Here is a 15748-nt window from a genome sequence, read left to right as displayed (position 1 = left end):
GTTATAGTTATTTCTGATGTACTATTTTAACTCTCTGATATGTATCACATTGGGCAACATACTTTGCTACATCTTTCATCTTTCCGTACCACAAATAGCGATCCTTGAGATCTTGATACATCTTTGTGATTTCTGAACTATTTCCCAAGTATCTGTAACTTTAGCACTCTTGATAGGTTTCCTTCATTTTTTTTAATCTTCTCATCTGTTAATTGACCTTGGCGGACCTTCTTATTCCTAGAGATTTACTGAGGCTTATCTTAATTTCGAGGGAATGGTACTTGTTCTTGTCAGTTACTTTTGTGATCTGAGTGTGGTTTCTGAGTATTATCCTTCCTTTGACACATCTTAATTACTCCATTACTCTTGCTGATTTTAGAACCAACATATTGATTAGAGGGTCTACCCCCTTAAAAAGAGCAAACTTCATTAATATGCATTTCCAGTTCTTAAGAAGTAGTCAACCTAGAGATAGAGCGTTGAAACATTAACATCTCTTGGGTAGGACGAGGGGAAACAAAACTTCCTTTCAAGTCTTAACACAGATTGTTCTTAAGCCACATGGTTTAATGATATGAAGAGATAATATCGGATTCTCATTATTACAAGGTTGCACTTGACATTTGGTATATCACTCTCAACTTTTTGGTGCCTACCGAGCTTCTTTACGCTTGACAACATCCTGTTGAGCTTGACTGTCTTGAGTTGCTGCTTGAACGTTGTGATGACCTGAATGCTGAACTAGGATTTTTATCTGGGGCTGAGGGTTAATCTGGTTGTAGGATGAAAGCTTCTTAGGTCATCTATAGGCGTAATATCATTCTCCTCCATAGCGGAAACACACTACTTTCTTGTTAGGTTTAGCACAATACCTCTTGGAGCACTCGTTGACGAAGTGTCCTTCATCTCCATAGTGTAAACACACTTTCTTAGTGTAAGGAACAAGAATCCTCAAGGGACATCGGTTGGTATAATGTCTTTCTTCCCCACAACAAAACACACCTTCCTTGTAGGTGGATCCTGGGGTTTGTTTCTGTCCAGGTTTGTAGAATGGGGAACCTGTATGTTGGAGCATGAGAGGAGAGCTTTTTCTGCTGTATTATCCAATTCTTGATTGATGGGATTGCCTTGTTGCACTGATCTAGCTTGATTTTTGCATGTCTTGAAACATTTGGCCCTGTTCGGTTGAAATTCGCTGTAGGTGATCACCTTCTGCTGTATTATCCTATTCTTGATTGATGGGATTGCCTTGTTGCACTGATCTAGCTTGATTTTTGCATGTCTTGAAACATTTGGCCCTGTTCGATTGAAATTCGCTGTAGGTGATCACCCAATCATTGGTGTTGAGTTCCCAAGGGCCGCTTCGTGTCCTAGTGTGCTGCTGTCCACAATTGTTCTGAGCAAGCATCTGACTTCTATTACATGCTTGGGGTTAAGACTGAGTAGGCTTCTGAACGTTGAGGTTGGCCCATATTGGATATCCCTTAGGACAAAATCTCACAAAGTGTCCTTCTTCCCTGTAATGGTAACATCCTTTTTCTGAGGTGGCAATAGATAGGCTATTCTTGGCTTGAGGAGTGACAGGTGGAATAGAACGAGGTGTTTGATGATCTGAGTAATGAACAGGTGCTTGAGGTTGAGGCATATACGAATTATTGGGATGTAGCATATATCCTTCTAGAGGTGCTTGAGTTATCATAAGGGGACATGTGTTGATTCTTTATCCTTGGAATAGCATCTTCCTCTTCTTCCTATTATCCTGCTGACTATGTCCATCTTCTACATCAAAGTTTTAGTGATCCATAGCAATCTTTCCATGTTCTGAGCCATTCTTTGGAGGATCTGAGCCTGTTTTGCTAGAATTTGCTCTTTGTTGAATTGTGGTGGCGTATGCTGGTTGTGGCCATTGTTGTTGGGGTTGGTGTCCACCATACTGGTCTTTCTTTGTGTTCACCATCTGATTAGGATTGGAGAGGAAGGTTGGGGCAAGAAGAGAAAGAACTAGAAGGAGAAAACCTAACTATACTATCAACTATAGAAATATATAAGGAATGTCGTTGTTACCAGATGCTAAACCATCCGACAACGAACTTCAGCACTTAAACAGAAAATCCAAATCACTCAAGGTACACCACACAAAAGCACACTACTAACATCGTTCTAACGTTTATGAAGAATAGAGAAAGTCCTCCTATGACTCGAAAAACTAAAACTGCGAGTGGCGCAGAGGTAGATCCTCATATCTCCAGTGTTGTGGTAGATGATTTCATCCTTGTAGCAAAGTGTCTTCAACTTATCATCTGAATCTTCATTCGAGGTAGACACGTCAACTGAGATCTTCAAAAGCATCATTCTCAATCGGAGTAATTGGGATTGGTTCAACAACTAGTTTTGAAATGGGAGGTGTTGGAAATTCATTTTACTCAATAGTTTGAAGTAGGTAAGTAGAGAATATAGACTAGAAAAGTATGAAGATAGATTTTCAAAATAGGTTTTTTTAAAAATTCTTTATATCATGACCGTTCTACCTAGGCTTACGTCCTACGGTCGATACTGCTCTAATATCATCTCTGTCACACCTGGTTTTATAAAGGGATAAAACCGGATGTAAATTACATGTATGCTAGGATCAAGTTTTATACATGCAACAACTTCATCAGTGTATCATACACATTGTCATTATTAAAACGCTTAACTTAAACAAAAATAGAAAGATCTCAAAGTCTTTAACTAAAACACACTAGCAAAATACAGCGCAGCTCCCATCCTCCACATGCAATCGATCGAGGGTCCACCAGACTAACAATCTTCATCTTCGTTAGCGAAGTAGCCTAGTTCTTCTTCATTGTCTGAGCAGCCTCCGCAAGTCTGGGAAACAAATGACATGCAAGCTTAAATAAAGGAACAAGCTGTAATAGGTTAAATTTGCATAAATGCCAACACTGGTAATGAAGAGTTATAAAAACATCCTATTTAACTATGTGATTCACCACTAAACATCTAACTCTTAGAAACATCTCCGTATGTTTCTTAACTTTCTAAAAACCACTTCAGATTTCCAAACCATCTGACCTGATACCCTCCACAGGTAACCAAAAACTATCGAACCAAACCAACTAATCATGTGAGGATCCAAATCTCTCATGACCGTGAGCACGACTGATATATCAGATTTTAAACTCTACAGAGGTTGTCTAGCTTTCTTCATGAGTCGTGAATTCCTTATTGCCGTGCCGGCCAAGCATTTAACACATGCCTATGGTGTATCGCCCGGAGATCACAACAAAGCCGTTACAAAGTTTCATTGAGTATGTGCACGCCTACTAAGTTTCACCACCGTCAAAGTGGTTTTCACACCACCCAAAAGCCCTTTTTGCGCCTTATAGTTTCCAGTAAGTTTTCACCCTTCCCTTCCATTACACATCTCATACCACTAACCAAATGACTCTAGCTTTAGCCGTCCCCACACATCCACTCTTCCATTTGGCATGCACAAAAATTGGAATCCACTAATTAATAGGCCAAGCCTATCCCGTACCAGGTCTCATGGCTGGTACGATATTTCTTGGGTTGTCGCTCCACGAACCGACCCTTACTTAGGTCACTTGAGCAAACACTAAACCAACAATATAACTATGACCGCCATCACCAACACCTCTTTGCTCAAGGCCTAAGGTTCCATATTGCTATATCATTAGCAAAATTTCCCAACTCAGTTGCATAGTTCATTAGTCATGTTTAACTGACTACCCATCCACACCCTTACGCAAAGCCAAGCATAAGCTACCTAACATAACCACTACCGACAACTAGGCGACAAGGAATATATGGACAAGGTACTATATGTAAATAGGATTCAAAATTAACAGCATGCATGTTTGAAATAAAGAGCATATTTGAAAAACTAGGATCAGAATGTTCAAGGACACTTGCCTCTTCCAACTTGTTGCTCAAACTCTTCAAAGACTTGGTCCTGGAGATTCTCGAACTGCTCTTCGTTTGCTCTCGACACACACCAGAAAATCACACAACAAAACTAACTAAGAATAGTACACCAAACATTATTAAAACACTTTAAAATACTATGGTTGAATAATTATGATTTTAGAAGAATTTAGACGCAAGAATAGCCTAAATCAGAGTTAGAATGAAAGATAATGAACTTTCGGAAGATGGATTAGGTTGAAAAGTAAAGGCTGGTTTACTAGAGTTATCTTCCGATGGGAATTGGCATTCTCATGCAACCATTGGTTCAGGCTTGACAACATCATTGCACAAGGTTCAATAAGTATAGGGCTGACTAGACTTCGCTGACTGGCTAAGGAGGATGATGTGGTGCTGACTTGGCATGCTATGCAAGCACCGTCTTGGGTTTAAGAAGGGGTACGCTGAGATCTAGTCCTGACCACCTATGATGGATAAAAAAGGCCGGAGGTTGCGCTTTTGGGCTAAAGATACTGCCGACGACTCAGCGTAGCGGTGACGGCTTGGGTTTCGTTGGAGATGGCGATCGGGCACGTGACCACTGACATCGACATTCAGTTTTAGTGGCATTTTAGCGAAACGAGGGATACATGGTGTAAAACATGGAAAGGCTAACTCAAAGGTATGATCGGTTTTGAAAGGGGTCATCCGAGGTAGCGGCAAAACAACGACGATTGCTGCTAGGTTTGGTGGTGACTGTGAACAGATGCAACAATGAAGATGCTCGCGTTCGCGGAGATTGGCTATGAATTTTGAGGAACCGTATGAACAGAGACGTTCATATTTCCCAGGAACACAATGCTGTAGCACGGGTTTGGGCAGATCATCCCCTGAGAGGAAGAACAAAAAGCGGAGATGCGATAGGTGACGGTTGCAATATGCTGCGGTTGGCAAACACGTTCTGGTGGAGTCGCTACACAACAGGTGAAAGGCTCCTATTTTCACATAGAATACTTCATGGGACATGTTCTGACAAAGATGGAACATCCATACGGCTTCCGGATTGACGGGGAACATGACAACAAACTTGGTGCACACACAGAACGCGTCCAGAAATCGAATAGCGGGTATGTCGACCTTGATCCTGGTGGTTTGCCTGCTCTACTGGACAACCCATTTTGTGACGGCGTGGGTAACATCATGGGTCATTCTCTGGTGAAAGGGAATTGTGATTTGACCTCTGGTCAAACGGGAACATCGATGCTAATCGGTGATGGTGTGGCTGTCCGTGACAGCGACGACCATGGCGGTGTAGATCGGGCTTCGACCAGGGCTAGGGCTTGGCTAGGAACTTAGTATTATGGTAAAATAGGGGTAAGGAAGGAGAAATAGGGGTCCTCACCTTGCTTTGACAATCGAGGAAGGAGGATTCGCGGAGACAACGATGCAGCGCATCGCGGGTGGCGCCGGCGGCGACACCGACGAATGGTGGCGCACGGCAGGGCACCTGAGGTGGCTAGGGTTTGGAGGCATGGAAATAGGGTAGTGGAGGATGTGCAACACCTATTTATAGGGCCAGGGGGGCTGGTTGAGGTGGAGTCCAAGCCGGACACGAATTGGATTCGAGTTCGAGTCAGTTAGGATTTCTTTTTTCGTAGCTCTCTATTCTGAGGATGATATATCCACCTTTCGGACTCCAAAGTGGATATTTCTAGACTCTAAATTATAGTACTCGAAAAGATCTACAACGTTGGTATTCATTGGAACTTCTAAAAACGTCATTTTGATTTTCAAAAGTGCGTCACAAGATCAACTGTTTGAATTGAGACTTATCTGCGCAGCACTAATTTCGGGGGCCATAACTCCTAGCTTCATTATTCAAAAGGGGACTTTCATAGGTTCAAATTGAAGCTCTCGACGAGACCTACAAATTTGGTGTTGTTAAGATTTGTATTTTAGGACGTCTTGAATTCTGAAACTTAATCGGAAGATGAGACTGTCTAGGACTCCACAAAAATCCACAGATTTCGTGGATCCTTTGTGTTGGGTCTCCTAGATGACTTGTGTGCAAGCCAAGAGTTTGCGCTTTGATAGGATTGGATCCAATAGCATCTTAGGCATATCTAGGGTTTTAGAAAAGAAACTTTTGCAAATAAATTTGAATAGGGTATGAATTTGAATTGAGCTTGAACTGAATTTGAGAGAAATGAAAAATGAGGTTGAACAAGAATAGGAGTAGATAAAGAATTTGAATTTGGATTAGGTAGAATTTGAGAAAGAGGAGAGATTGGATTTAAACTAGGATTTAGATAGGATTTGAATTAAACTAGAGAAGGATCAGGTATGATCAAGGATTGAATAGATGATGAATTCAAAGATTTTGAATTCCAACCATTAAGATTCTTAACTAATTTACTATAGAGTTTTATAAAAATATTTTTTAAAATCTTTTTCACTCAAAACACTAAAGATAAACAAAAAGAAAAGGAACTCTAATGCATTACCTAGCTCCTAGCAAAACTCAGTATGCAATGGACACAAAATAATAACATATATGAATTGATTGTTTATGAAAATATGTTTTAAACTTATTCTACTGGTGAAGCTACTTACTAATATTGGATTTTTTTAAAAAAAAATTATAAATTCTTAAAACCAGGGTGTTACAATTATGTTCTCTCGACTTGCAGGCTCGAGAAACGTATCTCGTGTGTATAGTGGGTTACCTTTTCCTGGTCATCCTTACAGGAAAAGTGATATTACAGATAGAAGAATTCCCCTTATTTCTTCTTCATTTTTAATCTTTGATACATTGCAAAATACACCAACCAATCATTCTTTTTAATGATAAATTCACTAGCTTTGATGTCTTCGATCTTGATCCCAGTTACCCCGTACATTTGTCCACTCTGGGTGCCATCTTCTTGTTAGGAGTGCATAATTGGTTATGATAATTACATTATCTTTGACCTTATGGGAAAGAGTAGGTATAATGTCACAGTCAGCAATCTGAAAGCATATTTTTTCAAGAAAATATTAGAGGCTTACTTGTCACTCCTGATGTATCCTGTGTCCATCAAATACTTGATAGAAGGTATTTAAGTCCCCATTCCAAAAACCTTTGCTTTCTGTATCATCTTATCATACTAATGTTTCACTAAGATTTAGATCTTCCTCAACCCACCATCTCTCAGATGTCCCATTCCTTATCAATTTTGGAAGTACTGTCGCCCTCCTGGATGGTTATTTGAGGTTCTCCCTTTTTTTTTCTTTTTCTTTTTTTGCTTCAGAACCAAAAGCCTACCATCTTTCTATTTGCTAGAGCAAAGTGGACAAGCCCAAGGACAACACGCGGTGCCCATCTCCACAAAATCTTCTACGAATTTATCTTTTGTCCTGAAGTTGTGCCTGCTAACGATTAACGAGTAATACCTGCACTCCACCCGTCCATATGTGCACCAGTCCAGCTCTTTCCAAAAGTTGGCCGGTGCTAGTGCTGGTCCATGTCACTTAGTTAATGTCTTGTTGAACCATGCCACTTGGTAAAAGTTCATCCAGGACAAACGTTGTGCCTTGTCCACCAGTTGTGATCAATTTTTTCATCTACACTTCTCTTAATTTTCTTCTTCCGGAAAAGGACAGGTTCTTATATTGATGTTTACATCACATATTCCGCACAACCAAATCGACAACAGTGGAATAATTCAATATGGATCTTGCACTACAAAAGTTATTCTGCAACTTGAAGGACAAGAGGCAACAGTGAACTAGATAGAAACTTAATATGATTATTTTCTTTGTGATGGTTGCCGACCTCCTCCCTGACTAGTTGCATCCCTATATGTACTTATCTATCACTCTTTGGTGCTTCCCTTCCAGTAGCGAGTTGGAACATACAAGTCTGCCTTTTCTTTTGAAGTCGAGAGAGAATTGGAGCTTTGCTCGTTGCATGCCTTGTAGCATTGCAGATCATGAGAGCCCAAAGAAGAAAGCAATCAGAGGTAATTTGCAGAAATCAGGAGCTTCTGTATATGTTTGTATGGCTTGTGTTAGATTATTTGTTCCCTTTACTATTCTTGATAACGTGGAGTTATCTAACCTGGAGTAATTTCCAGCCGTTTTGGCCTTCAATGGTGATGAGGAAATGGCTAAACATTAAGTCAAAATTGAAAGATTTCAGTGAAGACGAGTTTGATACAGAGGGCGAAGATAATGGTATGGTAAACTGCAGGAGCATTGTTCTAGAAATTTCTTTGCTTGCACTCTGGATATCTCTGTTTGGAGTCAGAATTTTCATATCTTTTCTCAGATGGTAGTGACTCTGGAGATGATAGCTTCTTTGAGATACATGGTAACAAGTACATGATTAGCAAATCATCAGGTATTGTGAAATTATTGCCATAATGGTCCGCACTGATGTCTATATCTTGGTGCCTTTTTCAGTTTGACATAATCACATTTCTAAGGCGTGTATTCTGAGTTTAAATTTGCATTCATTTTAATTAGTTCTCCTTCTTGCTTACTATATACTTTGAAAAAAAAATACCACTGCTCCTAATGGTGGCAGAACAATGGTTCTCTAGCTACTTTAGGTTTGGAAGATAATATCCTAACTTCAAGCTACAAAGTTCAGGTACAAACTAATACATCAATACTTCATAAATGGAATTTAGAAACAAGAAATGAACGATGAAGTTTTCTTATTTTTCACGATATCTGAGATAGGAATCTGATCATTAAATCGATATGCTAGTATAGACTATAAAAGTTTTGGCTGCAAATATCCTAAACAGAACACAGAGAGACAGAGTTAGTCAGTTATTGATGAAACAAATTACTGTTGATTTCTTTTCTTGTCCAGTTGTACAATCATAGAACTATTTGAAATATTTCCTGTATTTTACTAAGGAACAAACATGTCAATAGAACCCCTCTATCAGTCGTCTATGATAGGTTCTATATATTTCTCTCTCTTTTTTTTTTCTGTTGTAGGTCTATGCTTTAGCCTCTAGGGGCAGAAGTAGCCTAATAATCCTGACCAGTCAGGACACAGTTGATAGATTCATAATCTTATGTACAACGAAAATTCATGTGTACTGTCTTATAAACCTTTGTATTGCTGAATTTTGTATGAAATTTTTATGTGTTTGATTTCAAGTTGTCCACTTTCTTGCTAGGAGAGAAAACAATTCCTCCTTTGCGAAGGCTTCAGAGAAGAAAATCAGAGAATTTACGTGTTAACTACATAAGTAACAAAGATGTGAGGTTTGGATTTTTATAATTTCATTTTAATATTCAAATGCGTTCTGTGTGAAGCATCTAGTAGTTTATAACATAGAGTGGTTGCCACCAGGGTGATGATAGGAACATGGAATGTTGCTGGAAGAACTCCTAATGAAGACCTTGACCTTGATCAGTGGCTTTGTACCCAAGAGCCAGCAGACATGTATGTTTTAGGGTGGGTACCTTGTCAAGCTATGAAATTGTTGCATTTTAATTTGGATAAAGTAATCATGATATTCAATGTTGACATGTTTTTTTCTTGTGTGCTTGACTGCTGAAATCTGATTGGCATATTATCGAATCACTTGCTGTGCTCCTTTGGCCAATTTAATCATGACATTAAACGTGGCTAGTCACTGTTATCGGATTTCAAATGTTTCACTTGTGTTGCAGTTTCCAGGAAGTGGTCCCATTAAGTGCTGGGAATGTATTGGGAGCAGAGGACAGTAGACCAATACGAAAATGGGAGGCTATTATCCGCCGAACACTAAACAAGTCTCAACAACCCAAGGCAATCTGCAAAAGCTACAGTGCTCCACTATCACCATTACTAGGACCTATTACTTCAGAGGATGGACATGAATACACCAAACGCAAACCTGAAGATGAAGCGAGGGGAAATTTAACTCATCTTAGAGACAAGCCAACTAGTATAAGTGAGTTTAGTTGCAACTGGTTAGATGTGACTAGCTCATTGGACTGGCCAGAACATCCACTAGACACTCCATCAAATGTTTTGGTATCAGGTGCAGGGTTGAGGAGAGTCATGAGCTTGGGGCTATCTAGCACCAGCTTTGCGGAAAACCCTCGAGATTTTGAGCTAGAGGATGTAGATTTGCAGGTTGGTATAAGAAGACAGTATCATAGCTCGGGGAATCTTGGCATGTTATGGTCTGAACAGCAGGAGAAGCTTGATGTTTTAAATTCGCTTGATCGCATATCTGATCTGACGTCAGAAGAAGACTCACCTTCTGCTAGCACTGTTGAGGAATGTGCTACTCTTGGGAAAAGAGAATCTTCAATGCCTCGTGCAAATTATGTGCGCATTGTCAGTAAACAAATGGTTGGCATATATGTTTCTGTATGGGTTTCCCGAAAACTGAGGCAACATGTTAACAACTTGGAGGTAGCTTCAGTTGGGGTTGGACTTCTGGGCTACATGGGCAACAAGGTCATCCTTAGCCCTGTAGGATGTACATTTCCATTGTCTGTTGATGAATAGTGTCAAACTAAGATGCTGATTTCCTATTGCAGGGATCGATTTCCATCAGCATGTCTCTTTTCCAAACTCGACTGTGCTTTGTCTGCTCCCATCTAGCATCTGGCCACAAGTCTGGGGATCAACAGAAAAGGAACTCTGATGTGGACGAAATTTTACAAAGAACAAGATTTTCTTCCTTGTTTGCTGCTGGTCGGCCACAAAAGATTCCTTCACATGAGTATGTATATACACTTCCGTCCCCATTACACTGTCTTCCTTAAAAAAGTTGGTTTGATTCTGAGGTCATACATTTGCTCTTCATCATACTGAATAACCCTGACAAGATGATCGAGTTGGTTAAAATTATCTTGCACACGGAACTGAAAACATAAATATTTGTTATGGACAACAAATCGAACTTCTACTAACTTTCACATGCACTAAACGACTCCAGTGCCGGTTACTACTGAGTTAGGAATGTACAGACGCTCATTTGGTCAAAGAACTAATGCATATCGAGTATTTTTTTTCTCGTAATACAGATCACATGGAAACCTACCATCCTTTTTATTCTTTTTATTTGTCTTGAACCAATCTAGACGTGTTTCTTGCTTTTTGTACGCTACTGTTATTTCATTGTCAAAATATGTGATTATATTTGTGTCATTCCCTTGTTTTTGTAACTTACTGCATTCCCTGTTGAGTATGGACCCTAATTTTGCTATAACTAGTTCAGACCACGCACACTGCCTTCCCAAACAACCTCGCTGTTGAAGTGTGCTTCTTTTATGCTAGATTTCTGACAACATAGTTTATTTCCCATGGAAGGGTGTCTCTTGGCAACAGGAATCTCAGTTTGATAGTGTTACTTTGCATCTTTCATGGTATCATAAGATGAATGTTTTGTTTTGGAGTGAGTAAGAATTTCATTTTGGAGCAGTCGAATTTTCTGGTTTGGGGATCTTAATTATCGCATTGACTTGCCGGATAATGAAGTACGTCGTCTGGTAGCTATGAAGAGGTGGGACGATCTTTTGAAGTCTGACCAGGTTTGACGATGAATTTTTATTGCTTGATGATTGGATAACACTACACCTACTAAAAAGTGGGATAATTTTTGCTGTTTCTAAAAATTAATTAACATCCATTTGCATATATCTCAGCTAACAAAGGAGCTAATAAGCGGGAGTACTTTCGTAGGTTGGAAGGAAGGCTTGATTAACTTTCCACCAACTTACAAGTATGAAAGAAATTCAAGCAGATATGTTGGGGAGATTCCTAATGAAGGACAGAAAAAAAGATCTCCAGCATGGTTAAGTGTCTTTCTGATCATACTCTATTTAGTTTATCATTTATGAATACATCAGCACATGCATATGATATGTTCACAATCAAGTATAAAACCACTTGTGTGTATGCCGTACTGATCAGAGTCTAATGCTGTGTTTCTTAACATGCGAATTCTTCTGTCACCTCTAACTGGCACAACCAACTTTTCCAAGATGCTTAACTGTTCTGTGTTGCAAATGAATCAGGTGTGATCGCATACTATGGCTGGGGAAGGGTACCAAGCAACTCTCGTATTGGAGCTCTGGTTTGAGCCTCTCGGATCACCGGCCAGTCAGCTCCCTCTTCTTGGTCGAAGTTGAGGTGTTCGATCAGCGAAAAATCGAACGGGTTTTGAACTTCACCAATCCTGGGTTCGTTTCAAAGGGGAAATATTACATGACAGTTGATTTCTGAATTTCAGTCAGTCAATAGTGCTGAGCTGGGCATTGAAAGTTTCGGCGGTTCTTCCGTTTGATTCAGTCAGTCATGTGTGATAGTAGTTGAAGAAACATAGAGAGGGTCGCGGTAAGGATTTGAAATATGTTTGTAACACGTAACTAAAGTATTGCTTGTCAGATTGTATTAGCGTATATTCCCGATGTGAGATGAACTGAAATGAAATCCGGATGTTATCAAATGTAGATGTTTCTGCATCGCAATCTAATTGGCACGAACTTGTCAAACCTTAATGGCTCCGCTGAAGCTGCTAAATTATTGCTATTAATTATTCAAATATCACAATTATCCGCCTAGTGTGGCCAAAGCAGTTGTTCTCTATTCTAGTTTCAACAGCAATATAACAGTACAGTGTGGAAGGCTTCATAACACCTGCAAGAACATTCAAATATCTGCGAAGAGCACAGGTAATTCCCCGTCGTCCACATGTAACACTAACAGGAGTGAAATACATTGGGTCCTGTAAGGGCACTATCTTGAATGAGTTTTCCAGACTCAGTGAAAGACAATGCCCACTACGCTTCTATACAAATCTCAGCATACCATGGTCCCGGGAACCTACATAAGGGCTCAAAATTGGCCTGCCCTGATGTCTCTGTCTATGCGATCTGCATTAAGTGTTCCTGGCAGCTCCCTGAAGTCTTCGTTAAATATGGAGTATGCACTGTGTGGAAGATAGAACAAACGGAAAGTTAAAAGTGGGGAAACAATAAGCCTTAACTTCCATATATACTCTTCATATCCATATTTGTTTATCAGCTATTACAACCAAATTTCCTACTGCAAGATCTTTGCATCTTAATGGTTCTATTTTTTAATGCAAGTAGTAGCACTGGTGAAAAAAGAAAATAGTTGATCCCCTGGGTCTTTAATAGAGAAACATCGGTTTTGGTTTATCAGCATGACAAAAACAGACACTAAAACTAAATTACAGCTACTCTACCAAAAACACGCACAGAATTTGATAATGACAGTATGATATCACAGTATCACCTGCTTTTGGCCAAAAGAAAAAGAAGGTTTTGATCTAGACAGCACCGATATGGATACGTGTATCGGTATCGGACCGATACGGATACGAGGATATATCATTTTCCCAGGAAACCCAATACGCGGATACATTTTATTTTTTAAAAAAAGCAGTAATAAGTTCGCAATGCATGTTTATATTATCTGAATCACTCAGAGGCTACTATTGTTAACATGCCAACATGTCAATTCAAACCAGAGCATATGCCTAGATTTAACTCATCAGTAATTTGCATATGAGATGACAAAAGGTAGTTCAAATTATGCAATATCAACACAAATTTGCTTTGTCATCTTCACAACATGCAAAACTGTTTCCACTCCATATGAATCATAAACGCGGCTAATTTTGTCAACCAATTAACCTGAAAAGGGGAAGAGCTAGAGAGGAACTCACTGCCACTGCAGCTGGGAGGGCATCTCTAGCAGCGGGTGGCGGCTGACGTGGTGGCATGCGAGTGGCTCTGCGAGAAGGAGGTGTGCAGGACTGTGGGCGGTATCCCCAAAGTATCGGAGAAGTATCCAATTGTGTATCCGGAATTTACATAATTATTTTTTACGGATACTCGCCGGATACGTATCTGGCGCGCATTGGTATCGGATATGGTATCTGATATGGATAAGTGCCTTCTTGAAGTATTGGTGTTTCAAAATACCAAAGACAACCAAAGAAAAAAATTGCAATGTATCATAACATATCATATCCAGATGCTAAACAAAAGAGTTGTAAGAATAAGCTAGTCCATGGCATAGAAGAACACAACACAATGTTGGTAAGGTTTATTCTTTCTGAGTGAAAAGCCAGGTTTCCACTGCCAACAACTCAACAATAGTTGTTGGCAGACTGAATGGACAAGATGACATACCTTACATCACCTTGTTGTCTCCTTCCGAGATTGAGAAATATGATCAAGAAGCCCGTACCAAGTATCTGGGTAGACAGCAAATACTCGCGTTTGTCAATAAATTGAAATCTATTAACAAATCCTGTAAGTTTGGTATTACATATATTGTAGAATCATTTCTGCACAAAATCTGTTCCCCTGTCTGGAGCTAGAATTGGTAAATTCAATTCTTCAGTGACTGGTTCCGAATGTGTTCCGAATGCTTAAATGTTAACTCAGTGTCATGATGTACTACTGAGAACTATTTTGTAGAGTACTGATTATCGAAGGGATTACTTACATATAGAGGTCCAACGTCATACTTTTGAGCAATGGGTGCCAGTAGGAACCACATTGCAATGATAACCCATGCTTTCATACTGAGAGAAAATAGCGCCATCAAAATGATATCTGAAGAAGAGAAATGCACGTTACATTCATCACACTTGATGTTTAATTTCAACAGAGAATAGAGGTGCACCATGCATGTACATTACCAGGTAATCTCAATTTGTCCTGAAGAAAAATAAAAATTTTCCTCTTCCACCAGGTTGTTGTTTGTGGTATTTTGAACTTCTGTGGGAACGGAGAGATTAATTGTCATGAGGAGCACCAAACTTAAACATCCTACAAGTACAATTCTCTTGGAAATATTGTGACAAAACTTTACCAGTTCTTCTTCTTCCTCCTCCTCCTCATCGTCATCATCACGGAGATGATTAGCAGGTGGCTTCGGTGGCATAGCCACTATTAGAATATCTACAGAAGTCGCCAGAACGGAAATTTAGAAGAAAGAGCGTAAATAGGCAAGTAGGAACTTGATGGAACAGGCAATTAACCATCCTGGAAGTGACTAGGTAGTAATACATAAAACAATGAAGGAATCAAACTGCGGAATTTGCATCAGCGCCAATCAGAGCGGGGTTATGATTTAGGCTACCCACCCCCATCGCGGAGGTTGACACGGGCGTCGTCTTGGCGCGGGAGCGTCGTCCCTCGCAGGACCAGGCGGAGGCGACCTTCTTCTAGGGCTGCGAGACGGCGATCTTGGGCGATGCGGCGGCGAAGATCGGCAACCTGGAAGGAGGCATTAGGGAGGCAACCGAACCTAGGGAAGAAGAAGGGGTTGGGGTGTTACACACCGAGAGAAGCGGAGGGAGGCGGAGGGTGGTGGGGCGAGACGGGCCGACGGCGCGCAGCGTCACCTCTACCGTCTCCGGCGTGTCACCGGCGGCAGCCATGGCCGACTCCGTCTCGTCAGGACTCATGCTCTGTAAGATTCGTGCCGCAGTCTCTCCTCCTGCGGCTCTGACTTTGACCGACCGTTGGATAAGTGGCCTGGGCCGCAGCAATGGCATTTGGGCTTTTTCGTACAGCTCAGCTTACCCATGGGAAGCATTGCCGCACTAGTTTGCATTTCTTTTTTACATCAGCTTCGTTCGCATTATTATTGCAGCGGAGTGTTATCACCTCTTATCATAAAACAGATGTTGCTTTAACAAAAAATCCGTGTTCATTTCATCTTAGCGTCATCAGAGCTCATATTTTTTAATAAACCAAAATCTGCCTCTCCCTAAGACATGAACCCAACCATTGGCTGCAAATAAAAATGCAAACAAATATAAAACGTTCACAATTCTTA

The 15748-nt window shown here is 40.3% G+C and overlaps 2 protein-coding genes across 6 annotated transcripts; one reads left to right on the top strand and one right to left on the bottom strand.

Annotated features, from left to right (window-relative positions):
- The first annotated feature begins 7677 nt into the window (after window positions 1-7677).
- LOC133901700 (type I inositol polyphosphate 5-phosphatase 2-like) lies at window positions 7678-12396 on the top strand. 5 transcript variants are annotated; one of them, XR_009906756.1, is made up of 10 exons: window positions 7678-7925; window positions 8040-8139; window positions 8234-8305; window positions 9102-9189; window positions 9278-9382; window positions 9601-10378; window positions 10462-10646; window positions 11349-11457; window positions 11609-11720; window positions 11944-12086. XR_009906756.1 is itself a non-coding variant. In XM_062343153.1 (10 exons), the coding sequence occupies exons 1-10, from the start codon at window positions 7896-7898 to the stop codon at window positions 12149-12151; spliced, it is 1812 nt and encodes a 603-aa protein (XP_062199137.1). In that variant the 5' UTR covers window positions 7678-7895; the 3' UTR covers window positions 12152-12396. The 5 variants fall into 5 exon arrangements, 4 of the variants coding, with proteins under 4 accessions (XP_062199137.1, XP_062199136.1, XP_062199139.1 ...); XM_062343153.1 differs by having other exon boundaries at window positions 9278-9370; window positions 11572-11720; window positions 11944-12396; XM_062343152.1 differs by having other exon boundaries at window positions 7680-7925; window positions 11572-11720; window positions 11944-12396.
- Window positions 12397-12441: 45 nt separating this feature from the next.
- On the bottom strand, window positions 12442-15416 carry LOC133901702 (uncharacterized). The gene is made up of 7 exons (XM_062343156.1): window positions 15249-15416; window positions 15051-15183; window positions 14777-14865; window positions 14604-14682; window positions 14408-14517; window positions 14089-14153; window positions 12442-12857 (listed from the first exon to the last, which is right to left on the bottom strand). The coding sequence occupies exons 1-7, from the start codon at window positions 15372-15374 to the stop codon at window positions 12764-12766; spliced, it is 696 nt and encodes a 231-aa protein (XP_062199140.1). The 5' UTR covers window positions 15375-15416; the 3' UTR covers window positions 12442-12763.
- Window positions 15417-15748: the final 332 nt, after the last annotated feature.

The sequence above is a fragment of the Phragmites australis genome, chromosome 20 (assembly GCF_958298935.1).
Source record: "Phragmites australis chromosome 20, lpPhrAust1.1, whole genome shotgun sequence".
Classification (NCBI taxonomy): domain Eukaryota; kingdom Viridiplantae; phylum Streptophyta; class Magnoliopsida; order Poales; family Poaceae; genus Phragmites; species Phragmites australis.
This window is presented reverse-complemented; position numbering and strand designations above follow the sequence as displayed.

Coding starts and splice junctions, on each gene's coding strand:
- LOC133901700 (XM_062343152.1), top strand. CDS start 7,896: ATGAGAGCCCAAAGAAGAAAGCAATCAGAG. Junction 8,140..8,233: donor TACAGAGGGCGAAGATAATG/GTATGGTAAACT, acceptor ATCTTTTCTCAG/ATGGTAGTGACTCTGGAGAT. Junction 10,379..10,461: donor TGGGCTACATGGGCAACAAG/GTCATCCTTAGC, acceptor TTCCTATTGCAG/GGATCGATTTCCATCAGCAT.
- LOC133901702 (XM_062343156.1), bottom strand. CDS start 15,374: ATGAGTCCTGACGAGACGGAGTCGGCCATGGCTGCCGCCGGTGACACG. Junction 14,518..14,603: donor GGACAAATTGAGATTACCTG/GTAATGTACATG, acceptor TCTCTTCTTCAG/ATATCATTTTGATGGCGCTA. Junction 14,154..14,407: donor ATGACGTTGGACCTCTATAT/GTAAGTAATCCC, acceptor CTGTCTACCCAG/ATACTTGGTACGGGCTTCTT.